We start from the raw sequence: 27,485 nt of genomic DNA on the forward strand, positions 1-27,485 counted from the left end.
AAATTTGAGTGCGCCTAACTTTTGTGCCGGTACGCCTAAATTTTTAAAGTTAGGCGTACAACCTAACTTTGCAACCCATGTCAAAAAGTTAGTCTAGAGCACTGTCTGTGTTTGTGTGTTAGCCCTGCGACAGACTGGCGACCTGTCCAGGGTGTATCCTGCCTCTCGCCCTAAGGCAGCTGGGATAGGCTCCAGCGCCCCTCGTGACCCTTAAAAAGGATAAGCGGAAGCAAATGGATGGATGTGATCATGTTTTCTTAAATCTCATTCATGCCATTTAGCCACAGTCACATTCCCTTTTTTTCACTTGCTAGGATGAGGAGAAAGGAGAAGAGCAGGCAGTGGAAGTCAAGCCTGAAGAGGACGACAGCGTGCTCTCATGCCAAACTATCAGCCAGGCAGGTGACGACAACGTGGAACAAGAAGATGGGGAGAGTGAGGGAGGGGACGAGGAGGAGGCAATCAAGCTGGAGAAGTCTGAAATGGAGGAGGAAGGGCGGGAGATGAGGGAAGAGGATGAGGAAGTCGAGACGACTGAAAGGACAGAAGTGGAGGAGGCAGAGGAAGCAGTGGAAGGAGAGGAGAGAGGCGCAGAAGAGATGCCTGAGATGCTTCCGGATACGCCGGGTGAAGAAGTTCAGGTGGTGGCGCAGGAGGTGGATGAAGGTGTGGCGCTTGAAGGTGACGCAGTGTGCGCTGTAAAACTCAAAGATGATGATCAAATTCCAGCAGAGATGAGCGATCAAGGACTCACCACGGAGCAGAAGGAGCAAGATTTCAACCAAAACCCTGGAGATGAGACTGAAGAGGGAGAAGACACAGTAGAGGAGGGGGCTGACCTCAGCGTGGGGTTAGACCAATCGGAGAAAGGTGTGGGAGGGAGCCAGAGTGATGCAGATCAAAGCGAACAGGAGCTGGAGAGCGAGGAAGCAACGCCGCAGTCAGACACCAAACAGATGGAGGAGTGTCCGAGTGAAGCCGCAGAACAAGACGACGGCTCCCCCGAGCCTCCTCCTTTGTCCCTGCAGTCACCAAAGAGCGAGGCCAGGAGTCCCACCAAGACCAGCACAGCGATCGTCCACATAAATCTAGTTTCTCCCAGCTCAGAAAAAGCCACGTCTTTATTCCAGCTGCCTCCAGCTGCTGCAGATTCCAGTGACAGCGCCAGTGAGGCGGCTTCACATGACACAGAGTCCACCTCTGCAGATAAAGAGGAAGCTGACGGTGTGGAGGAGGAAGAAGAAGAAGAAACACATCAAGACGCTGCATCTCCTGCACCGGCTGAGGAAAAGACAAGCCAGCCGCCCTGCAGCCCCGATCAGACTAAAGTCCGCTTCACGATCGCTCCCGCCTGGCAGAGATCACAAAGTCTGAACCCTCCTCCTTCCCCACCTGCTTCTGTCTCCTCCCCCTTCGCTGTCGCACCATCCAGCTGCGAGGAGCCGGAGACTGTGACCGAGGATTCGGTCACGAAAGCAGAACCGGCGACTTCACCAAAGGTCGAGTTGGTGCTGAGCCCCAGTAGGGTGAAAACCGCCAAACCACAAAGCAGTGTGACACCGGCTCCACCCAAGATCTCCACTTCTGCGAGCATTGAAGGTAAGAGCGCTGAACATGTGTGATGGTAGATGATGAAGCCGTTTTCTGCAGGGACAGGATCCACTTCGGTTGTGTTTAGACGAGGCTGATTTTACTGGACTAGCACGTGCATGCTGTGTATGCTTTAAAGTGAACCTTGCAAACACTGGATGTTTGCTGTCTGAAGTGTCCTAATCTGTATCACAGGAGGGTAAATTATAACCACTTTTTCTTACGCTGCCACCTGCAGAGAGCTCAGTGATTGTAGAGGGAAACCCGGACAATCCCTTCGGAGTTCGGCTGAGAAAGACTTCGGCTCTGCTGCGCTTCAGCTCAGAGGAGGAAAACACAGAGGTGATTGAAAAGCTTTTTAAGGGTTTCTAGGACACTCTGAACTTCTTACCTCTCAAACATGATGCAGGAAACCTGAAACTTTAAGCTTAAATTCATGTCAAATGTATTATTTGTGTTTTATTTATTATCCTTTAGCCTCCGACTGAGTCACAAACTCAGCCACCCAGCTCTAAAGTTGACTCCCCGCAGCCAGTCAGTGTTAAGCCCTCCATCTGTCCACCGGTCAGCATCAAACCTGCGCTGCCTAAGAAGCCAGAGGTTCAAGCTGAAAGTGGAGGGAAACTGAAGCGCGTCTCAGGTGTGTGTCCACATTCATCTTTACTTAAAGAGGAATTATCATGCTTCTTCTTTGCTTCTGTCATGTATACACTGTGTCAGTGGTGGATGTTCATATTAAACATGGCCACGGCTCAGACTAAAGACCGCTCGAACTGCTCACGGACAAGATCACAGGAGCGCTGCGCAGCCTCGCCGTATTAATCTGCTCGAGCGTAACAATCCTGAACTCGACAAGTGGAAGAAAGCAGCTCGCGAGCCAGCCTGTGGCGTAACAACTGTGTGTGCTGTTAATTTAGATTCAGTTGCGGGCCGCGCTGTTTCTACTGGATCTGATCCTCCCAGCTGGATCTCTGTGGCCAAACAGAAGCAGAAGATCTATAAGGAAAACTCACTGGAGGAGATCACTGTCAAGAAGGTAGACTTACAGAGATGCACAAAAACAAGATGCATGCATGCGTGCAGAGTACGCCGCCACCACGTGATCTGTATGTGACTGTTCTGCTGCTGCTCTTTCAGGAGGACCAAGAGAGAAAGTCTTCACTTCCAACATACGTCTGCTCAGCTGCAAGCAAGGAGCAAGGCACCAAAACAGCTGAAACCAAAGGCAAAGGTCTGCATGCACACACATGCAAACACACACACAGACCATTCATTAGGCTCCTTCATCATTTGTGCAGTACCTCAGCAAATGTCTGTTTCACTATGCACTGCTGCCCTCGTCTGGTCAGCCTCTGCTACAGTAGATAAATAATTAACACTTTGTGTTGGAGGCTGATTGTAATGATTGTACATAACAACTTAGCGGAAATCCACACATAAACAATACAGTGTAGAAAACACTAGACACTATCTTGGCCTCACGTGGGTGGTGTACGGTGAAAGGTGGTGTTGCACAACAGCCTGAAGTTAGTATTGAAGTCTTTCAGACTATTTACAGAGGTCAGAAGCAAATAGTCTGTGAGCTTTAACTTTAAAATACATTTCTGTCAAAGTCTCTCCTCGGGTTTATTGTTTACGTGTGTGTGTTTTCTCGCAGGGGCTCATTTGGAGATGAGCAAGCCGTCAGTGTCTCCAGACAAGGAGGCCAGAAGGCCTTTCTCTCCTCCGACTCCAGTGCCGCCTCAGCCTTTAAAATCCCAGCCCCTCCCCTGTGTTGCCCCCAAACCCTATGTCCCACCACCCCAAGCAAAGTATCCACCACAACCTAACCCTCCTCAGCGATGCCTGTCAACACCAGACGCTCCAAAATCTCCTGCTACTCCGTCATCTCCCTCTAAAACTCCGCCCCCGCTCACCTGCTCCCCATTTCCATCGAGGACCGCCTCGGAAAAGCCCGTCCTGAGAGCGCCGGGGCTTCCTGGACAGACGCCGCCCTCCCAGCGAAACCTGCCTCCCACAACTCTGGCCCAGGATGAGCCCCCCTGGATGGCGCTGGCCAAGAAGAAAGCCAAAGCCTGGAGCGAGATGCCCCAGATAGTCCAGTGACAGGCCAGGTCAGATTTAGAGAAACCACGCCCCCCGTGGGACCTGAAAGGCTCCAGGATGGAGCAGAACCGGTTTGCACACAAATATCTTTTAATCCTGAGCTTCAGGCTTTAGATTGGTGTAAAATGCCCAGCTCCACAGCTGAAGGCAGGCTCTTTTTTACTCCTTCATTTCTGTTTTCTAAATGACACGGTAGGACCCCGAAAGTTAACGCGTCTTACTCGAGGAGGATATTTTTTTTCTTTGTTTGTTTGGTTGCTTTTAAAGATTGGTAGTTTGGGATGAGGTGCCGGAATGAGACACCTGCAGCCTCACACCAGTACGTTTTAACTTTAACTCGGATGAATCCACTTCACATCACTAAACATTTCAGGAAAGGGAGCACAGAGATGTTTTTTTTATATGAGAACACTTCATTTACCCAGAACGATGATAAAGTAACAGAAAAAATCTTCTGTTCGTTCTTAAGAATGGACCTACACGATGCTGCCGGCCTGTGTGTGTGTGTGTGTTTATTATAAGGCAGGTATAAATGCTGATATATTTGAGGAAAATGGAATAGTCCGTGGTCTGAGAGTGAGATGAGGATTAAATCCAGAGCTGTTCTTTGTTTTTAAATCTACTTTAAGAGAAGCACGTCCAATCAGGTCCGTGGACACTCCTGTTTCAGGCTCGTCCGTGTAAATTATATTTTTTCATTTTCACTTTTGATATTTTTTAATTCTTTTTGATATTTTGATCAACTCCAAGTATCCTGCAGAAATCTCCCAAACCCCGCCCCCAAAAAGCTGATAATCAGTGAGCGCTGCCGCTGCGTTCACAGTCATCTGTTTGAAATTGTTTAATGCATCGCTGCGTTGCAGAGTGTTGTCGACTATGAATCCTTTTCCAGTGTAAATGAAACATAAGTATAAAGCTACTTAGGCACTTAGTGCTGGGTTTGCTGCTGGATGCGTCGTCTGTGTCGTTTCAGTGTGTCTGGCAGTAAGCATATGCAGATATGTGATACTCGTTTTGTATTGCCTTTTGAGAATTTGTCTTGTACATAATAATGCGCAGTAAAGAACAAATTATAAAGCATGTTTCTGTGTTTGTTTGTTTGTACATCAGAAGTGGAGCACAGTCGGAAATGTGATGTCTTAACTGTGAAACTTTAGTTTGATTTGAACCCTTTAAAACAAATATGACCGGTGTGTCCGACGCTCGCAGGCTGGGCACACCGGTACAGCATTTTCATTCCCCGGACTTTAACATTATCGAGATTCCTTTCCACAGCCTGGTTGTGTTTTCACCTTCACATAATGGTTTCAGGCTTTAAAACAGACACCCTACCACCCCCACAGGCCTAATAGTGGTTTGGTCCACTGCTAATCCCTAACTCTTTAACTTTGCAGATTTGATCTTAAAGGATGTGACCTGTTGTTCTTTATTTCCTGTAGAATAAAAATTCAGTTTGGTTGTGTGTATTTTCTTAACATCCATCACATCCTCACATTTCACTATGGCAGCCATATAGTTGCGGATCAGCCACACCACCTAATGGTTCTGGAAGCAGGAGGCGTCTTTGTGAGTTTCAGTAGTAGTTTTGGTAGCTTTTTTTCTTCTTCACTCTCTCCATGTGTCATCACATTTAAACCTTTTCAAGCAAAAACAGGAAGTGAATCATAAGAAGGCTTTAACTTCTTTGGCTGGTTTGTGTTTGTAGACAGATGATGGCATCTCAATAAAATCAGAACCGTGCATACACACCAACGACGCCTTTACAGGTTTGTAGTCGAAGATAAAAAACACACAATGAAGGTCAGGGTTACCTGACAGTGTGGTCTCCGGACTCAAAGACTTTAACTGGGATGCAAGTGCTGCTCAGGACTGACTGAGATCAAGCTCACAGTCGGTGTTTTGTCAGGTTGTTTGATGGATGTTTGATGGGATGCATGTTTACAGTGACTGCTTCCTTACTGAACTGCATCAGGAGCACTATCTCAGTGTCCCTTTAAGGCTCAAGATCACAGAAATTTTAAAAAAGTGAAAAGAAATTTCATTTAATGTTTAAAATATGAATGAAAACCAACCAAGTATGAGTTTTAAAATATTGGCAACAAAACAGAGATAAAATGAGTCCTCACTGGTATAGTCTGCTGACCATATTAAGCCAGTTCTCATCCAGCTCCACATTCTCAACATATCCAATACAAGATATTGCTCCTCTGCCTTTGAAAGCTCTCTGACTTGGCACAACGTCATCTTTCCTCCGCTCAGCTTCAGCTGCTCTCCTGACAGCGCCTCACTTCAGACTTGTTGGCTCATATCAGAAGCTCAAAACACATCTGTTTACATCAGCATGCCAGCTAAAAACATGTTGCACATATTTACAATCATTTTATTTTAAATTGCTTTTAATGCCGTTGTTATTGTTAATTTTTGCACATAGACGACTCAGATGTGCTTCTTGTAACAGACTGATGCCTTCCTAACTATCAATCCTCTTACTGTAAGCATCAAACAAGCAAAGAAATGGGATTCGATTCTAAACTAGTGGAATTATTGCAGATGGAAAATAGCTTAATGTGAAAATTAGTCCAGAAAACACAAGCGAGTCGATCCCACTGTGGGTGATTTATGGCAGAGTGGACTGATCAAACACTCGAGACGTCGATCTGTACAGTAGGGTAACAGGCTCATTTTTCAAGCAAAAACTTTTCTTTAATTTCTCCCAAACGCGGCCTCATGGACTCACTTGACCGTCTTGGCGTGTACGCATGCCTGCAAACATGTGGCCTTTATTTGTTTGTGTGCCTTTCTCCTTGTGTGTGGCCAAAATGTGAGCCAAATGTTTGTGCGCGCCTGCTCACATGAACGGGTGTGAGCGGGCCGCTTGCATGCGTATGATTGATGGTTGCCTTGTGTTTGCGCACAGGAAGCTGTAATCAACTCCCCAGATGTCTTTTCTGGGCGAGTTAGGTAACACCGCAGCTGCCCTACTTCTGATACACACACTACAGCACACATGCAAAGTGGACCCGCCAAGATGTACAGTGCGTGTGTGAGTCCATGCCAGGTATCCATAGTGATGACAGCTGGGTGCTGATCTTCTCATTTACAGGTTATATAACCAACGGAGTTGGCAGGAGTCAGAGGCACAAAGGTGAGGAGGTGGGTGGAGGGGCAGTGGTATTGAGGTCGACTCGGGGAACTACAGTTTCTAAGAAGTCACCGAAAAATCCTCCTGCTCTGAAACTCTTACTGCTATAAAGATATCATCATAAATTTGGACGTTCACTTACACAGGAGTGATGAGTAGAACACAACAAAGCCTTTAAAAGTGTTTTATTGACTAGTGTAACTTTATATTGTGTGGCCAAGTTGATCTCTGGGCAACAGAGTGTGATGTAAGTTGGTCTGTTGAACTGGATCATAAAATTACTTCAAATATTATAAATGTGCAAGGATTTAAACATAAATATTTTCTGACTAAAAGTCTCACGTCGTAGTTCTCAGTAGGAAAAGGGTGGAGCGTCCACTCTGAGTTCCTGCTCCATGTGGAAGAGTTTAAGTATCTCATGGTCTGAGGGGACAGTGGAGCATGAGGCTGACAGACTGGTGTTGCATAATGGTTAATATCTGGTGCTGCGATTGTTCTTTTGTGTATGTGCCTACAGAGAGAAATGTTCAGCCAGTGTAAACATGCTTCCATGCAGTGCTCCATGATCCCGACTGCACGATCCTCGACATGAGCGTCATTGTGCATCGATCCAATGCTGATTGGTGGACAGAGTGATCACTGCCCCCATCTAACAGCAGATGCTCTCTGCAGGTAGACGGACAAGCCGTGGGCAGAGGTTTCCACTACTAAACCATCCTTTCCTGTGAACCAGTGATGGTGATGTTGTACTCGTTGTTGTAGTGATGAGAAAGCTGAACGTGAAATGAAATGAAGCTGTTGATCTACCTTCCTGTCCCCATCTATGCTGAAAATTATGTGTAGGGATTAGGTAGGGTCTCAAAGAGCAGCCGCTTCTTCCCCACATTGAAAGGAGCCAGTGGAGGTTGTTTGGGTTTGAGATCAGGATGTTTTCTGGGAACCTTCTAGGTATGGCACTGTGGGCATGTACCACCAGGAGGAGGACCCAGGACAAGCTAGAGAGAGAACGTCCTTCAGGTGACTTGACTTTCATCTGGAAGAGCTGGTGAAGTTGGGTAGGGGTGCCCCTGTTTGGACAGCTGCACCAATGAACACCACTGGTAAAAGATCTCAAAATGGATGGATGGCATTTTACAATATTGCAAAGCAGTGAAATAACCTGTGAACACAAGATTTCCCTGTCATTATCTTATGACATTTGCAAATACAATGTTTCTGTCAAGGTACTGCTGTGTTGCAGCATGGAGGGCTCAAACAGGGGAAGCTGACTGAAAGCAGCAGCTTTATTGCTGAAAATAATTCTACACGTTTACAGGAAACCAAACTGAAAACTAGGAACTAGAAATAAGAAACTAAAAGCAAAAAACTAAGGAACTAAACAAGGAAATGGAGAACTAGGAATTTAGTAGGAGCCCGCAAGTTACACAAAGCAAAGAGGGTGTACAATGCAACAATGGACAGAGGAACGCTCAGGGCTAAAATACACAAGCGAGTAACGAGGGAATGGGAAACAGGAGGGAAACACAGCTGGGGCTAATAAGACATAGGGGAAGCAAAATACTGAACACGGGACAAACAAAACCAAGAACAATAATAAACAAATAATATTAAACCAAAAACACCGTGACAGTTTCAGGTCCAGAACACTCAGTTTTGGTCTCCACTAGCCAAGTTCTTTAGTTTTTCCTGATCAGGAGTCTGTTTTTGTTGTTGTTTTTTTCTTCTTAGTAACTGAAATTTGAATTTAATTAAATTTAATTAATCATGATATGTGCTATTGTCACATGGCTGTTTTAAGTGACAGTTAGATACTGTTTGCTTACCTTCAGTGTCTGTTATGCTAAAGATGCTGAGAAGCCAGCTGTTGACTCCTCTAGCACCATCCTACCCACACAGCCTCAGCTGCCACCAGCAGGAGGAGCTGGCAAGCTGTTTGGGAACCTCTTTGTTGCGACCAGATCGAAAGCTGTTTACCATTGTAATTTTGGTTTAAGCCTGTTTTTCACTCGGCCCCTACCTCAGGTAATGTCACAGTTTTACAGATGAACCCTGCAAAGCAAGCTAGCTAACAGTACCATTAGCTAAAATAAACCAAATAACAAAGACTAAGACTGCCGGCTAAAGACTTAAAAAATTAGTTCACAGACCAGTGGGTGACATCACAATGGACAGTCTATGCTATTAAATCATGTCTATTGCTAACAGCTGCCTGATTTCAGTGAAATCATGCTAATGGAAGTGGTGATGTTAACCCAAAATGAAAACATTTACAGAAAAGACGTGTAAACACCCTCCAGCGTTCTATACAAACCTTTGAGTAAAACTTTTATGAAGATTCATTGCTACAGGCACTTACGAGCTTTGAATTTATTGTTTATCTAAAAATATTAAAGATTGCTGACTGCAGACGTATTAATACTGCCGTTTACAGTTTTAAATAAATCTGATATTACTCTGAGATCGTCACATATAAGCTGATACATATTTACAACGTGTGTTTGGATTTGTCAGACCGCTCTGACCTCGCTCAGACTTATGTGTGCAAACTGTAATGAGCCCAGTTTGCATGAGGTCAAATTCTCTAGCTGTCATTTTTTCCAGTGACCTTATATCTGAGAATTTGATCACCACTGTGACTCTGAATTTCAATTAACACGAGTATGACAATCCTGGCTGGTTTACGCTTGCAGGGAAAGCTGACCTGTTCTCCTATCAGTGAACTCTTTGTTTCCACTCGTGGACCGAGGAGGTTAAATTATCTCCCCTCCTTCCAGTTTCTGTCTTTTTTTTTTTCTTTTTCTGATCATATTTCATCACAAAAAAGCTGGAACACTTACTCAGTCATTTATCCAGAGGGGCTAAATGAGCAGTTTTACATACTCTAGTGGACTTCAGAAGATGCTACTTATATTTATTCAGGTCTGTGTCATGCTCTGTTAGTGGCAAAAGCTATGAATGGAAGTGGAAACTGAAACCCTGCATTGATAGTAACTGATATTTATCTCTATGTGTAACAACTTTTAAATAACTTAGATCTTCAAACGAATTAAATGGACTTGACACAAACAAGGTAGGAAGTGCTGGGACAAGTGGGATCTTCATTTTGGATCTTTTTCAATAAAAATAACAATTTTTATTCAAATTGTTTTTGATCTATTTAACCTCTTAGTCCAAATATTGATTTCTTTTTTTATACACTGCTAATTTCATTTACAAAGATTTTGTTTTTGCACTTTATTCAACTCCTGCTACATCTTGTGTGCTTTTGCAGTGTTTTTCTGTTTGTCTGTGTTTTCTTTAGTGTCTGTTCGTTTGACCTCTCAGGGCCACCGTAACATATAAGCAACAAATTGAATCTGTGGCCTTTCATCCAGTTATGTTTGATGTCGGGAACAGACGCACAATCCTCCCCCCAGTATTGTACTGACGTAGCTAACAGTGCTGCGCAGCTTTTAACAGAAGGTCACATTTACAGAAATTTAATAACTTTCTCAGACTGCGGAGGAAGGCCTGCTGTCCTTTACTCCGATGATGAAAACACAGTAAATATTTATTAGAGGAATTAGATTTCCATTTAAGCTGGTTATTGTGAGAAATTCTTGACTCTGAGTTCTTGATGCCAGAATACATTGGAATCATTCCTTATGTGATTGCACTAAGCTGTCTGCAGTGTAATTATATTGAAGAGCTATCTCTTTTTAAGTTTGACTGTCTGACGTATATTTGCTTTGCTTGCATAAACAGTTGTTGCGTCTGCCCAGCTTCCCCTCTGTCTCCATCTTTCAGCTCAGTGTTAGCAGTTTGCATTATTCAAACATATCGGAGACTTGGTGTCACTTTCACAGGTGTTGGCTACAAAACCAAAAAATCTGGACTTTTTTTTTCTCTCTAAAATCTCTAGTGTCTCTTACATACAGTATATGTATATTGCATACATCTCTGCACTAGGGCTGTTCGATATAACGATATATATCGGATGACGATATAAAAACGTCTATCGCTTCATTTTATGCTATTGTTTGTTTCGTGGTGTCGCAAAATAAACTGTTTATGACAATATTTTTTCATCGTTTTGATGGTCACTGTAGTGGCTATATTCATTTCTTAAAGTTCTCTCTTTCTCTTATATTTTATATAACCACACTACGGACGGACAAGCGCCTGTTTTTATGCGTTGTGGTTAGCAACAACGACGGTAAAACCATCGCGTGTCCGCTTGTTTATTTTCCATATAAACCTTTCACAATAAAGCTCAAGATCCTGTTGAGACTTTTCAAAATAAACTGAATCACGTGAAAGAGTATGCAGAGTATTTACGGATGAGAAGTAAAAAAGAGCCGTCAGGTGCTAAAAAATAAACCTTAGACTCAAACATTAGAACAGGCTTTTCCCTGCAGCACGCCGTGTAATAAATACTCACAAAGAAAACGGCGGCCGTTACAACTTATGTCTAAAAATGTATCGTTTCATGCATCGGTTAAAACACTCGACTCCAGGTACACGACACCCAGCTGGAAACACTTCACGCAAGTTGAGCTGCCCGAAATTCACAGAAAATGTTAAATTTTTGTGATTTATATCGTTATTGGGACGATGGATGTCTTATATCGGGATATGAGATTTTGGTCATATCGCACAGCCCTACTCTGCACCGAATCATACTTTTTATTAATCTCTGTCTCTCTTCCACAGCATGTCTTTATCCCAACCAATCACAGCGATGGCCCCGCCCCTTCCTGAGCCTGGTTCTGCCAGAGGTTTCTTCCTGTTAAAAAGGAGTTTTTCCTTCCCACTGTCACCAAAGTGCTTGCTCATAAGGGGTCATATGATTGTTGGGTTTTTCTCAGTATGTATTATTGTAGGGTCTACCTAACGCTCCTTTACTGGATCAGCCATTTAGGTTTGACTCCATTAACCTGATAACTTGAACTGCTGTTAAAGAGCGATTCAATTTACTAACTGTGTTACTGGTTAGCTGACTGACAATATATAACTGCATCTCTCTCACTCTTCCACTGACAGTGCAGTCTGCACAAATGTGGATCCGAGGTGTTCCACTGCTACCCCATGGTAGCTCTAAATGAGTTCATATCAAACACTGATATGTAGAGTTCGATAAAATGATGCAGCAGCAGCAGCAAACACATGGACATTTCATTCTCTGAAATGAAAATCATTGTAGAAGAGCTTTCCCATTATAATCCGCCGTAATGCTCTTATTATGAAGGGCAAGCGGGAACGTGATACTTCCGGTCGAACTACGATCGGCAATTAACGATCCTCATAACAAATTGTCCGCTACAAACTCTGTATTATCAAGTAAACAATCACAAGCACCACATACAACATACAGAGAAGCTCTGATAAGACAGGAATGACGTTATGGACATGACAGACCGTACATGCGTCAAGTAAAGCTAAACCAGGATAAGCTAACAAACATAAATTAGCATATGAAAAGGGGATGACCTCCCGCGTTGCACCCCGCTCCAACTGTGAACTAACATTAGCTCCTAAATGGTAAACATAGTACTGTATCAGCATAAACAAAGGCAAAATGCAACACAGGTTAATACTCACTTATCATTCACGCACACATAACATCCCAGAGGAATCAGTGCACCCCCACCGGACCAACACTGCTCATCCGACATTAAACTGCCCACCTTACTAACCGGATGATGTCACCAAACGGTGGGCTGGCCCAAACTGACAGAAGATTGAATATTAAATGACCAGTAGATAAACTTATATAAACTTACTCGGGGTCCGTGAGCAGTGTAGACTATAATTATTATTATTATTATTATTATTTTGTGATGTGTGTGTTTAACCGGTGTGTTCCTGCGTTGTGTCTGATAATAAAAAGTAAAAGAAAGAAAGACCTCCAAGTAAGTAGCTTGCCCACTCCAGCTCCTCTCCCACAGGGGAATTGTAGAAAAGGGCCTGCATTTATTTTTACATTAAACATAAAGTATGAATTTACACGTAACATATTTGACATAAGATTTAAAAAAACAACAACATGAAATCCAACATATCTGATAATAAAAGGTAAAAGAAAGAAAGACCAAGTAAATAGCTTGCCCACTCCAGCTCCTACGACCAAATACAAACAGTGGGGAAGAGGTACTCTGTGGCAGGTCACCAAGCTGACACACTGCTAACAACTTTACAGCACCATTGTTAATATAGCTTTACGGTAGCTTTACGAATATTATGACATGAAACTGTTATCTTTGTGCAGATTTCAAGAAATATATACTTTTCTCCTGTCCAAGATAGCTTTAAATATATCATTTATGCTTGGGAACCAAATTACGATATTTTAGAAATCTCTAGTGGGCAGAGTTAAGATCAAAGACACTGAAGACGTCAAAGACGGAAAAGGATTTAAGTTAAAACCGAGCCCATAAATACCACTCTGTAACAGCGGATTTTCAAACGCTAGCTTTAAGAAAGAGACAACAATTTATCAGCAAACAAATAGATATTAAAATGGGCAATAATTCATCAACCGTCACCAACACACAGTCAGGGACACAGGAGACAGCTCCTGAACCTGAATCCAAGCCCAAGAATCAAAAATGCAAAAAATTGCTTGGGTGCTTGTGTCCGTGCTGTGTGGGTACAGACGACTCTGACACAGAGGACACAAAACGTGTTGTTTCACAACAAAACTTGCAGAATGTGAACAAGATGGTTGTAAATGCCACTGGTGTCACTATTCACACCCAATATAAAACTACTGCCAGTATTAATCAAACACACATCTTAAACAACCTGCAGATCCCCCATTGGGTTTGATGTAGTTTGTGTTAATCCTGGAAAACTAATTGGGACTTTAATTGGACTTTAATTTAATTTAATTGGCTATTCTTAAAATTTAAAACTTCTGAAATCCCTTGGAATGGTAGATGTGGCAGATGGCCGCCCTTCACTTAGCCTGGTTCTGCCGGAAGTTTCTCCCTCTTAAAAGGGAGTTTTTCTTCCCCACTGTCGCCTAGTTCTTCCTAAGAGGGGTTTGCCTGTTGGGTTGTTTTTTTTTTAAATAACTTAAAAAAAAAGTTAACCTCAATAAAAGTTTTTAAATTTTACGCTTATTTCTGTTTGTTTTCATTGTCTGCAAGTTATTTGTTATTCAGTTTAAACTGTGGGTAAAAAATGCTGTGCTGTCATGTGACCTGCTCTCTCATGTGTGTATGTTTCTTGTTTTGCATATATTTCAACCCAGCTACAAGAATTCATACTGATAACTGCAACATGTGGAACAAACGTGGAACAAATCAAACTGTGAACACAGTTGGTCACATCTAAACGCAGGCGCCTCATTGGTCAGTTCTACACGTCTGCGTGTAAAGTGATCTCAGAGCAGCAAGCTCTGCACCAGCTCTCAGACACCTCCAAAAACCCAGTGTTTTATTTTGTGCAACTACTTCCGGTAGTTGCACAAAATGCAACTAACGGAAGTAGTTGCACAAAATGACAGCAGTTGAAATTACTGCAGCCATGTGCAATAAATTTGCACTGTTGTTGCCTACTAAATAGTCATTTTAAAGAAGGGCTTGCTCCACCTCCTTGAGACAGCCTTCTCTTACTTGTAATTACTTGTAATCTGTTTACAATATTGTGGTAATTAACTGTGATAAATCTGTGAAAAATCACAAATCTTTTCCAGGATAAAATAGATCTGAAACAGAAATTTAGGAATTCCTCCACAAATGGTGACAGAGTTGCTGCAAGATGCCGAGTTTAACTTCAAATTTATATGAAAATGACTCAGGCGCTTAGCAACCCTTCTTATATATATACGAATTTAACCATGTGGTACCAGCCGAGTTGAATTCTGCTATTAAAAAGAGATGTATCGCGGGTGAGTTGAGATCATTGGTTCAAAGTGACTGATTGGAACAACTCAGTGCAGCCACTGGGCAACCAGTGACTTTTCCCAGTTGCAGGAAGGTTGCAATCATGTTTTTACTGTAGTGTGAGTGAGCTAGTAGGTAAACCTGACAGAGATGGAAATTTATTTAGTTGAAGTGCTACTTTGTTAGGTTAGCTGTTGCTCCTGCTCCCAAGCCTTGTTATAAGTTACTATTTCACACTAGCCAGACTCACCTCTCATTTATACTTAACAGATACTCGAGACTTAGCTCTCTAAAGAAACCAGAGGAGCTTATTTTTTCAAAAAGCATATTCTTTTAGAGGGACTGAAAGCTGGAATTGTATGTTTTATGTCCTTCCAAACGATCATGGTTTTAAAGCAGAGCTTCTTTTTTTTTGTAAAAAATAACTTTTCCCTATAATTTCCAAATTGTAAAAATTGAGCTTGAGTTTGATCCCGCAGCCTTTGCTGTGTGTGCTCCTGCTCTGTCGCCCTCTCTTTCCTCCTGAACTGTTGACTAAAGGCGACAAGCCTCAGAACAAATCTTGCCATGTAACAAGTAAACTGAACTGCCATTGTCTAAGAATCACAGATGCGCACACACACACACACAAACACAACACAAAATAAAGAGATGTCAGACTTGTTGTCCTCACCAGAGTTTGTTCAGAATCAAGAACAAAATCTTTTTTAGTTTATTCATGACTTCCTGCTTCAGACTGTACCTCTGCAAATTATTACATACTTTTTTACTATCAGTAACTGATGTGAACAGAAAACATCAAAGAAATGTCAAGACATACATACATTCATCTTGCTTCACCTGGACAAATTTAGAGGTTATGAAGTTCTAGTTTGATAACATTTGAAAGAAGCAGGCCATGAAGTAACTGAAGTCTGTTCGTACATTTGAAAAGCGAAGGAGGGCTTGAACATTTCTTGAGGTTAGCAACAGACAGGGCAGGATACCAAGACAATGATTTCCTTCCTGCCCTTTTTTTCTGGACACCGTCTGTGCTTTAGTTCACAAACAGCCTCAGTAGCCAGGTATTTTTCCAAGAAGCTTTCGATCCATTAGGGAAGACCAATTAGTTGCTACTTAAATCAGACCAAACATTTGGAACCACTTTTCAAATACATCACACAGAAACCTTTGATATTACAGCTTTGTAAGCTAACATGTTTCATGATCTGAAGACTGATGGGCACAAATAAAAAAAGAGTAGACTACTGATTAAAGTCTCACAACTGTACATGGAAGAAACAACATTGTTAAGAAACTAGGAAGCATTTTTCTGCCTTGCTGGAAGTTCTCAAATAGGATGGCGGTTACACTTCCTTAATAAGTTAGTGTTTGAATTATGAAAGGTCAGGAAATCAGTGAGCAATAAACACATCCTGTTGCTGTTGCATAGCTGGATGGCTGGAAGATCCAAATTTGTATTTTCTTCTACATGTTGAGAACCATTTCTGAGCATACAGGATAGGCCTGTCTGCTCTGCTAAACTAGTAAAAAAAAAGTTTTTATTTGACTGGTATGATCACAGTTTTTGGATTGCTACAATATATCAAAGTGATACAGTTAAACTCATCTTGACCTTTAAGGATTCAATCCCTGACAACAGGACAATGTAACCGCTGCTGTTCCATCTTTTCTCATTTCGCTTCTGTGAATGACTGAGCGTACAGAATCTCCATGGTGACAAAACCATCATTCAATTTCAAAACCCACAAAAATTTGTAATAATTTGAGTACCTCTAGTTAAAGTTAATGTAGCCATGAGGAAGCTGTGTGCTTTAAAAATAATAAATTGGGCTGTAGCATTTAGCTACTACTGGCTAAGTCACAACAATTACCCTATCACTGACGTTAACCTCATTTAGACATTTTTTAAATATATTTTACATTTGCTTTCTTGTCATGACTCGTTTGAAATGTTGTTTGTGCGTTAAAAGTTAAAGCTAGCAACAGGTCATCTTAGATTTGAATAAAAGTAAATAGTGGGAATAAATTAATCAGGGACTGCTCAATTTATTGTTAAAATGTGTGTTTAACACAAAGTGTGAGGCATATCAGGAGGGGGGGGGGAGGGGGCTTGTGTACTGCTAAGCTAACTGTTAACTTTATAAATAGCCGATTGCGAGAGGAAATTGTCTGGTTTCACTGAACACTCAGCAAGAAAGCCAAAATATACATTTGCCAAAGTATGTAAAGAAAATAGAAACATAGCCCACATTAGTGGTTATTGCTAGTTGGTTGGTTTTTGTATGGACAGACAAGAAATGTTGGTATTACGTCACACTAAGTTCTACTAGATGCCAAAAATCAGCCGTGGAGCCAGTGGTTGGTTTGCAGAGCTTTTGACCTCCAGCTACCATCAGTGGGGCAGCCTGCTGAAGAGGCTAAGTGACCAAAAACACCAACAGAGATTTGCCCTACTCAGTGTACCGTCCCAAGGTAATGCTACAAACTGCCTTGGCCAGTCTTCTTTGTTCTTTGTATGGGAATAAATTAGCACAGTGCATAGCGTTATTTCAAGTTAAATGCACCAGCTGTTGAAGGTTTTACTGCGAAGTGAAACTTCAGTTTTCAGGGTGATATTTGCAACAACATATGCTATGTTATCAAGAGAGACCCAGGTTATTGCACAACACATCACCATAGTTGCCACTGCGTTTAAGTAAAAATGGAAGAATTCAAAGTTAAGGCACTAAAACTGCTGCCAGAATGAGAGACCGTTCAGAGATATCAAACCAAAGTCTATGTTTCTGTGATTTTTGTTTTAATGTTTTTTAAAGAACTGGCTCCTCGTGCTGTTTTAGAATATGTGGCAAATTTCCCTTAAATATTCCAGATTGATTAATGTGAAAAGGTTCAAGCATGACACCTTCACACAAATGCATGATTATATGATGACTATTCCCTTTCCTGTCCAGTTTGAGCTATCATTTTTATTAGTAGTTACCATTCATAACAGAGGGTCAGTCATATAACATGACTATATGTTATATCTGTTTGTATAAATATCTGTTCAGGCAGTCTTCTGTAAGAATTAAACATAACATATTACAATGCCAGACACAATACACGGCCAATTATTGCTGTTTGACTCTGTCACATTGCAAGTGTATCAACGCCTTATCGACAAATTATTTATCAGCCACGTTGTATTAGCCTCATGACAGGGCTTAGGCCTTCCCAGTGCTCTCACACATGAAACGCAGAAACATCGGTGAGTGAAGAAAATCATCAAATACAACTAACGTAAAAACATGTAGAAATCAAAACACACGTATAGAAAACAAAAGAACCTAAAGGCAAAGCTCAACAGTCTCCGGCGTTTGTCAGAGACCGGCTTTTGCCGTGTAAAAACAGTCGCGTCACAGACATCAGCAAGGCCTCGATGTTCGTTTGTTTTTCAAACAACTTTTTTTCTCAAAAATATGATGGCGGGTTTCCAGACAAGCTTTTTGCTTTGTTGGGTTTTTTTTATGCTGCTGTGAATTTATTATTTGGAAGCAACAACTTTCCATTAAAACTGGTTTAAATGGTATACAACTGGATCCACACCATCGTCTTTGTGTGCGGATGGAAGGCACCGGCCTTTACAAAAAACATCAGTTGTGTTTTGTTTTGTTGCGTCACCCTTTACCAAAGAAAAAACTAATTAAAAAAAAAAACAAAAACAGAGAACTTTGCTTTTTTCTGCCTGCAATGTTCGTTTCCCTTATTTGATGTAAAAGTGCAAATAAATACTGAATAAATACATTTAGCAGATAATGGCATCAAACTCCAAATATTGTTGGTAGTGAGTCCATGATGCTGAATGATGCTTCTCACAGCACGAGGATCCAAATATGTTCAAGTCAACACACATAATCAATGTGGATCACCAGCCATCATCTAGAAAAAGGTTTGGTTTGAGGGCGTGCCAGCTTCATGTTGGTGCCACATTTTGATTGTAAAAGCTGCGTAAAGGTGGAGTTTTAAAAAATTTAATTTAAAAAGAAAAAAAAAAGAGGAGGACTTTGGAACGTGAGCAGCTCTCTTTTTGTGAAATGTAAACAACGTCACTGCATGCATAAATAAAAACTATGAATAAATAACGGAAATCAATGTCAAAACATACAAAAAAAATGAATAAAACAAGAACAAAAAGCTTTTAAAGCACACCAACGTAAAAGCTGATTCTCTTGTTATTCGTTTGAATGAGAGAGGAAGAAGGGAGGAGCCATGAAGGAAAGACGGAAGAGCTGATGGACTAATTACTGCAAGATACACTAAAGGTGGTAAGAGAGTAGATGAAGTAAACAGAGTATATTATGTAGGGAGAGTACATTTTTCATATTCATACTAAGGTTTTATCTTTCTTCATTTGTACACTTAAAGACAAACATGGTCGGTTAAATGACTCGCCATGTCCAGCTATGATTTGATTTGCAGGCTGTTTCGTTGGGAGGATCATTTGTCTTTGCTCTGTAGGCGATGTTCAGACAGGAAGCACATATATGACACTCGTATTGGGTTTTTCTGACAAATCTTTTTAGAAGACGCTCTGACCAAACTGCAAAGTGTGGCAAAAGGAAGAGCAGAGAACTGCAAACATGGCAGACAGACAGAAAGGTGAGAGTAGCAATCTGGGCAGATTAAGAGATCGCAGCACAGCAGCTTTTTCTTATACACAAAAAAAACAAACCAAAAAAGTACACCTAGCATGTGCATATGATCAACGAAATACAGTAATGTAACAGCGTGACGACTGATGGTTTTAAACAGACAATTGTGATGCCAGACTCCCCGATCTGTCTGAACACAGCTCGAGTTTGTGGGTCTGCCAGGACTGCTGCTCTGTGAAAGTGATGACGGAAGGCGTCTGTTATTCATTCAGATCCACGTTATCTCAACTGTTGCTTAGTTAAAGTTTGCTGTTGATGCTTGGATGACATCGGCAGGGAACGGGGAAGGTGCGACGCCATCAGCGTCAGTTCTTTGTGCATCAAAAAGGAAGAACAGCAGGTCAACTGCTGCTTTAGGGTCAGCCGCGCGCGTCACCGGCTCCTGTTCTGCGACATGAAGAGCAGCACCTTGCGGATGCCGCTGAGACGGTTTCTCAGAGACGTGAGGGCGAGGAACGGTAGCTGAGCTCGGCCCTCTAAAGGAAGAACTGCTAGTAACCACCAACACCACGAGGGACCGTTAGGGCTGGCCTGCAAGCAAAATACACACAAGTGAGATGGTTTTAAAGGGCAAAATGAAGTAGAAGAAAAATTTGGATACTTTAGTCCCACTATATAAAAATAGAAGCTATAAAAGAAACAGACTGTGTGTACCTGAAGTTCAGAGTCTTTGTCAGGCATTGGTCCGAAGTGGCCTTCAATGCGAGCTTTCTGCTCAGCTTTCAGAGAGTTGACCCAATACACGGCCTGCTCGTACACCACGTCATGCAGACACTGCAGCTCGCGCTCTGCTACGCCCTCCACCTGCGGACAACAACACCTCTGAGCTTTAACATCTTAGCAACAGCTCACCATCCTTCTCTAAATAACTCTCCAGGTGGAAAACTTCACCTTTGCTGCATACATCTATAGACTAGTTCTTACAACCATAAAATCTTTTGAAAACAGATGCAAAGCTTGACTTGTGCTTCTGGCTGAGTAACGGAGGGACACTGCATGCTTGAAAAATCCCAAAGTAGCCACAGCATACTGTATCCTGCTTTATCATCTCTTTTTTCTTCTAAATGAAACTATATTTTAATAAATGAGCATCACACTGGATTAAACAAGACTTGAAACTTGCAACTGGGGCTCTGAAATAATCGGAAAATGTTTACTCGGGTTATAAATCAATTATGAAATTGGCTTTTCTTTTTCAGTTGGTGTTGGTTTTGGGTTGCCCCCTGCTGGCCATTAGAAAGAATGCTAGTTTCAGACACTTGTGCATCAACTTGATTTCAGACCAGGATGTTAATAACACCTTATAAAGTCTAAGCTCATCCTGTCATCTCTCACTCTCCCAGCCCACAACCCCCACCACCTCATACCTTAACATCTTCCAGGTACTCTATGTCAGCTGTGTTGTAGCCATCCCTCTCGCTGTGCTGAATTACTTTAAACCTCCGTTTGCCTATCGTGTCCACAACCGAGCGGCCGTCGGAGAAGAACTTGACATCGCGGATCTCCAGTAGGCACCCGTAGTCGGCAAACCTGGAGGCCGAAGGAGAAAGCACAGGTAGCAAGTTAACATTATGTGCATTCATAGTCCGACACCAACCCCACACAGCTGCAGTCAAAGTACTAACCCTTTGAGGTCATCTCCCAGACACATGCCAAAGCAGTTGGTACCCGTCTCCATGCATCGGCGAATCATCAGTCTGTAGCAGGGCTCGAAGATATGGAGAGGGCATGGCACAGTAGGGAAGGCCATGGTGCACACGAATATAGGCACATTCTTGTTAAGACTAAGGGGAGACACAGGAAAAAAAAAAAAAGTCTTTTATTTTCATTAAGGAGGAGATATCGTGTAAAAAAAAAACAAAAAAAACAAAAACAAAACAACTTTCAATTAAAAATTCAACATGAATGAAAATCTTTTGTAAAAAAAACAACAAAAAAAAGTTAACTTAAACTCCAGGTGAACTTTAGGCCAAATGTAAAAGACACTGGTTAACGTGAGAGTGAATTAATTTATGCATCGGCCGTCAGGAAAGTGACACTTGAAGCCTGAATGACCAACACTCAGAGATCACTGTGTCGGACACGTGTGCCGTCAGTTGTAGGTCAGTAGGTCAAACAGCCGAGGATATTCTCAAAATGTTAATGTCACACGTAAACTGCGATCCATCAAAAGACTTGCTGGGAGAAAGAAATATAAGCAGAGCCTGATAATAAGACAGTGGAGAAGAGCGGGAAATATGAACTTACTTGGAGAGCTCAGCCATTTCCTCCAGGTGGATTTTCTGTCTTTCCATGAGCTCAGAGGGAAGATACTTCGATATCAGGTTCTCAGTTATTACCGTCTTACAGTATTTCCTCTGGACCAGATACTGGAGACAGACACAATGAATATGTTAACAGCAGCAGAATGACACAATAAGGATGTCTCCTGTGGTTGTTGTCCCACAACCTTGTTAGTCTGACTGGTTTCAAGGGATCCACAAATCAAATATGCTCAAAGCCCTGACAATGACATTATTACTGGAGCATAAGAAATGAACCAAACTATATAAAACATGGTTTCTACAACAATATTATAAACACTCAACATTCATTAATATGCTAGGTTACCAACTCTGTATCTATAACAACTCTGGAATCCACCTTAGATCAGTAGCTTACAATAACTCCCAAAGACTTTTGGGATAAGTTGACACCACCTTCCCCAACATCAAATATCCTTAGCAGAACTTGTTTTAGACAAGATCTCGAGCTACTTTCAGCTTTAGCCTGGCCCCTCTGGCCAACACCAGTAGGCGGTAGGGTAAAGTGTCTTGCCCAAGGACACAACGACCAGGACAGAGCCCAGGGATCGAACCGGTGACCTTCCGGTTACAGATACGCTTCCCAACCCCCTGAGCCACAGTCGCCCTTATTCATTTACTTTAAATTCTTCACAAAACCTTTTCAGAGCTCATAAATTCTCTATAATTTCACTGTTTTTTCTCTTTATATTAGGTAATGTATCTTTCCACACAGCACCTTGCTACTGCAGAGGAATAATTATACCCCTGGTTGGTAATCATTGCTTAGGCCTTATTGAATGTGGACGGTCAGTCTGAAAAGTTTATTGAATTCCCATGCCACCTACCTCAGACATATCCTCTTTACAAAGGGGACACTTTGGGTTATGGTCCAGACATCTCTCCAAACACTGAAGACAGAAAGTGTGCCCACACGGTGTTGTCACTGGTTCATAGAACAGTCTAGATGGGAAACACACAAACAGTGAAAAACCACGGACAAACAAGGGTAAGCTACACTACAACAGCAATAAAATGCCTTATTTAAAGCGTAAGATTCAGTGTGTTTGCATTCTGGCCCTACACAGCCTGCTTGTCCAGTGTCAGTTGCGTAAACCTAGCTGTAAATCAAACCGCTCTCACCTCATACAAAGAGGACACTCCAGATCTGCGGGGTCAAAGAGGTCGTCATCCACAGAGCTCAAATATTCCGGCTCCTCGTTTGGCTCTAAATGTAGAGGTAATCAACAATAAATACAATGCTGAAGTTGCTAATAGTATATGACAGCGTATGATTGTGCAAAGCTGTATAATCACCAGATTTGGATCTCTTGTGATCGTTGTTCTTCCCCTGAAGTTCCACCTTTGCCTCCTCTTCTGAAATCCTTCGTTTCCGTTTGGTAAGAAAGCACTGGTCAAACCTCCCGACCTCTGTCCTCCCCTGACATTTGCTTTGATTCTCCTTTGGTGACCTCTCTGGTGCAGAGAGAGTCGAGGTAAGATAAGACTCTGGAGACAGTGATCCGGGACTAAGGGTCTGAGGATGGAGAGTAAAGATGCAGAGAAGAAGAAAATAAATTAAAGAGAAACTTCATGTGGACTTGATTTGGATTGGCTGACTTCCAGACGTGGAACATCTCTTACATGGAAGGGAGCACTGATGCTGTTTTTGATGTGTGCTCTGGAAGACAGTATATTGGTGTAGTCAGAGATGTGTTCAGGGACCTGATCTCTGACTGGAGCCAGCAGATCACTCAGGATCTGAAAGAGGAAAATAAGCCATTGTGTCATTATTTTGATGACACTGCAAATACACACTTAATGTTTTCCCTTAAAACATTAAATGATTTGTTGTATTTAATGTGCAGTAGGGCAGGTCACAAGATAACAGTGGTCATATTTACCTTGTAAGCCTCAGTCTTAGCAAGTTTACAGTCAGGCTCTATGGACAGACACACTAGGTACTCTCTTAGAGCCTCCTCACTCCTGCCCAATGACACCAGGGCCTGACCCTTGCGAACGTGACCCTGTACACAAAAGAAACATGCAGCATGTTGCAGCTTATTCACTTTGCTACTACACTAGGGCAAGTGTTTAATATAATGAACTAAAAGCTACAGTTTCTCTGCTGTACCTTGGACCAGTGAGGCATCAGTCTACAGGCCATCTCAGCGTCCATCAGAGCCTTTTCGTGTCGTTTCAGGCTCGAGTGGATCTGGGAGCGGTTACTAAACAGTATGTGGTCTGTTGGTGCTGGAGAGAAGAACCAGAGCAACCGTTAGTTGTAAAATTTTAGAAATGGCGCTACGTGTTTTCCACTTATATTTTTCCATCTTCTAATAAAATATTTTTTTTAAACTTTAAAAGAAAAGGAAACGTTTCCAGAGCCCAGAGTTATGAATTTAAATGGCCTTTCTGTTCAACCAGCAATTAAAAACAGTAATGATTATTTGACAGTTATATGGAGGAGCAATCATTTAAGGAACAGACTACTGACCAGTTATACAATAATTTAAATAATTCTTCTGACAAGAACTCTATATATTCTAGTTTTAGCTTCTAAAATAATAAAATTAATTCTTTTAATCTCTTCTTTTAAAACCAACAGCCCGACCGATAGATTATTCTTAATACCCATATCTATATTTGGCAGTTTAAAAATCAGATATTCCGATACATCAGCCGATATTTTTTCCATTCAGACACACAAAACATAAACAAAAACATGTTAACATGACAATATAACACACACAAACATCTTCAGACTGCTTGTTGACTGATATCAATTTACACTGAGGTGACACATACCGCATATATGAGCAGCCAGCATGCTTAATAAATAATAATAATAAATAATTAACTGTTTATTAATATACCCTTGTTCCCTGTAAGATCTGAGCCTAGTATAGAATACAAATAAATAACGACCACTATATTTTCCCTTTTCAAATGTCTTAAACAGTATCCGCTGGCATGTTATAACACTGAGTGAATGTTTAAAATGGGTTCGTTTCGACATTACAAAACATGTTAAGAAAAAAAAATGACTGCCTTATAAAACCATGCAGTACTATCAAGGTCACCCACATTGTAGGTTTCATAACGTGAAAAACTTATGCAAATACCACTGATAGCCTTATGGGAACCGGAAGGAGATATTTCCCTGGCTTCGCTACGGGCACAGGCAGCAAATCACTCAAAGAAACCAACACAGGAGCCCCAAACATGACAGAACGAGCCAAAGTAGGGCCTGTAACTGCACAGGCGTCAGGCACAACACAAGCATCACAGAAGGAAGATTGATTAGCACTGTGGTTAACTGCAGGCAGCCTTGCTGAACATAGATGCATACACACAAAGATACATATCACACAGACCTGCTCTAATTATAACTCTTTAGACTGGCATTCACTCTTTGGAGACCATCTCCAGGCTTAACTGCAGCATGCCTAAATGCAACTTTGGGCCTGATCTTCACCTCGAGCCAACATTACTCTGAAAGCATAACCCTTAAAAAAAAAAAAAAAAAAAAAGGGAGGTCAGTCCTTTGGACTCCTTTTTTAAAAAAACAACAAAAACAAAAAAACCAGTGCTTGAAAACTTTGACCCCCACCACGGAGGATTTTGGCCTTCCACCCAAAAGGAATATTCTTCTATTTTTTTTTAAGAGGTGGGGTTTAATTTTGACAGAAAGCCAAAAATAACAACAGGAAAATGCACAGAAGTCATCCAGGATCCAGGAAAACCCAGCATACATCCATCTGTCTATGAATAAGGTGATGTGGAACTCAGTTTCTGCAACTGTGAAAACCTTTGTTAATTGTGATCTGTCAGAACACCTTTAGGAAAACATGTTAGAACCACGTTGAATCATCAAAAAGCCCAGTTGACAACTGTGGGTGCTCTCCAGCTAAACTCCTGCTTTGAGATAAATGTGGGAACCCAGTAGTCAGAAATGTTCGGTCCTTATGCAACGTAAAAATACTCTGCCTGTCAGCTGTCAGATAGTCAGCAATGGAAAATATGGCACACTTTTTAAAGGAGAAACACGTAGCTCCAAACTTACACAACTAGCCTATTAAGTGACCGAGCTACAGCTGCACACTGCTGTAAAGTCTAATGAGGACAGGCTAAGGATCCAAGACGCAGAGGGCTGTAGTTTGATCTCTGTGTTAATCACTACATTTAACTGATGAAATAGGAAAACAACGAAGGGCCATATGGCTCTTTAAATGCTACTTAAATTAATGCATGTCAGCAAAATGTTAAATTGGGGATTGCCCCTAGCTCACTGCCAGTGATTCCTGTCTGAAGGTCACAGTTCACCTATGTTATCACCATCCAAGCTCTTCCCAATTAAAAACAAAACAAAACACAAAAACAGAAACTGAGCGCTGGTGTGCCCAGCGGTGACCTGCAATAATACCCTTGACCTACATTTGCCTGAGCCATTGTTTGACGTTACACAATGAGGGAGCGGGGGGGGGGGGGGGGGGGTTACGTGCTTACGCAATGTTTGGTCCACTGGCCCAGCCCACATTACCCTGTTATCCAACACATGGCGATGTGACTCTTAGATGCCAGCAGAGAGGTGGCTAGCTACTGTGTCACCGCCACGATTATGACTAATAAATGTGGAACAGCTCGACCTTGTTATTTTACTGTACTTTTCACATAAACACACCTTATATGCTGTTATGGAATAATAGGAAAGTTACAGAAGTAGGCTACAGCAGCTCTGTCACACACACACACACACACACACACACACCCTTTCTTTTTGCTTCTTAGTAATAATAAGAATAAGAAGCAGCAGCTCGGTGTCTTACCTGCGAGTATTGCTTGGTTATACTTCTCCAGGGCAGCTTCCATCTTTTTCTCGGCGTACAGTGCGTTGCCCTCCCGCCTCAGCTGGCCGGCCTGGTACTGGGTGGGGAACCACTTGGCCAGCAGGTTGCTGAGGACCACATTCACCCTGAGACCTAGGCTGTCGCTCACTGCTGAGACATTCTTACACTCCTTACACACCACCGGTCGCTCTTTCTCTTTCCTCTCCCTCTCCAGACACTTTTTACAAAAGCAGTGACCGCACGTCAGAGTCACCGGCTCGAACAGAAAGCTCAGGCATATCCGGCAGGAGAAGTCTTCATACCCGCAACCTGTGGCACCCGCTCTCGGGCATACAGTCGCACCTGCCTCCTTTGCCCTACACGGGTTGCCCCGTTGCCTCTCACCCTCGTCTTGCCTCCGTATAGTACCCGACAGGTACTCTATGAGGTTGGCCAGGTGAGTGGGTCTCAGCCTCTCTATCTCCGAGGCTTGCCGGTACACATCAAACGCTTCCGTGAATTTCCCCCCGAACGCGAGCGCGTCAGCCCGCTTCACCATCAGCTCCCGCCGGCTCTGCGGATCTCCGAGACACGCCAGCTGGCACTCGTAGATGTCCGCGGCCAGGTCGAAGTTTTTCGACTTGAAAGCCTCTGCTGCGAGATGCAGCATGCTCTCACTCTCCGTCCCCATACAGAGCAGGCTGTCCGAAGCGTATCAGCTCATCTACGTGGTGCATGTCTGCACCCCAGCTGCTGCCATTCACGTCCGTCCCCTCCGCTGCAAACGACTGACAACTCTGCACGTTCATGCCCTAGTCCAGGAAGGACCGATATTATTCTCAATGGACCATGGCGAGGAGGTGAAAAAAAAACTGTTATGTAAAAGTTGTGTCACGTGACGCCGGCCAGCTGTTCTCATTGGACGAGTTTGGAAAACTGTTACAAAACAATCTGCCATGTAACAGTTTCAGTGT

At 42.4% G+C, this 27,485-nt stretch overlaps 2 protein-coding genes across 6 annotated transcripts in view; one reads left to right on the forward strand and one right to left on the reverse strand.

The window, feature by feature from the left end:
- The window catches only part of LOC102206403 (histone-lysine N-methyltransferase SETD1B), a 48,160-nt gene extending 43,384 nt beyond the window's left edge, over positions 1-4,776 (forward strand). For all 5 annotated transcript variants that reach the window (XM_005719433.1, XM_013908304.1, XM_005719434.1 and 2 more), the window contains exons 11-16: positions 315-1,599; positions 1,829-1,932; positions 2,068-2,230; positions 2,508-2,626; positions 2,728-2,821; positions 3,248-4,776. In XM_005719433.1, the coding sequence (XP_005719490.1) occupies positions 315-1,599; positions 1,829-1,932; positions 2,068-2,230; positions 2,508-2,626; positions 2,728-2,821; positions 3,248-3,696 (2,214 nt within the window). In that variant the 3' untranslated portion in view covers positions 3,697-4,776. The remainder of the gene's footprint in view (positions 1-314; positions 1,600-1,828; positions 1,933-2,067; positions 2,231-2,507; positions 2,627-2,727; positions 2,822-3,247) is intronic.
- A 10,596-nt stretch (positions 4,777-15,372) lies between these two features.
- Positions 15,373-27,404, reverse strand: LOC102206878 (LON peptidase N-terminal domain and RING finger protein 3). The gene is made up of 12 exons (XM_005719435.2): positions 26,512-27,404; positions 23,817-23,935; positions 23,587-23,709; positions 23,327-23,443; positions 23,000-23,219; positions 22,826-22,910; positions 22,531-22,645; positions 21,648-21,769; positions 21,026-21,184; positions 20,768-20,930; positions 20,055-20,204; positions 15,373-19,931 (listed from the first exon to the last, which is right to left on the reverse strand). Exons 1-12 carry the CDS (start codon positions 27,200-27,202, stop codon positions 19,773-19,775), a joined length of 2,223 nt encoding a protein of 740 aa, XP_005719492.1. The 5' UTR covers positions 27,203-27,404; the 3' UTR covers positions 15,373-19,772.
- Positions 27,405-27,485: the final 81 nt, after the last annotated feature.

The sequence above is a fragment of the Pundamilia nyererei genome, unplaced genomic scaffold, assembly GCF_000239375.1.
Source record: "Pundamilia nyererei isolate P.nyererei 1_Seehausen unplaced genomic scaffold, PunNye1.0 scaffold00001, whole genome shotgun sequence".
NCBI lineage: Eukaryota > Metazoa > Chordata > Actinopteri > Cichliformes > Cichlidae > Pundamilia > Pundamilia nyererei.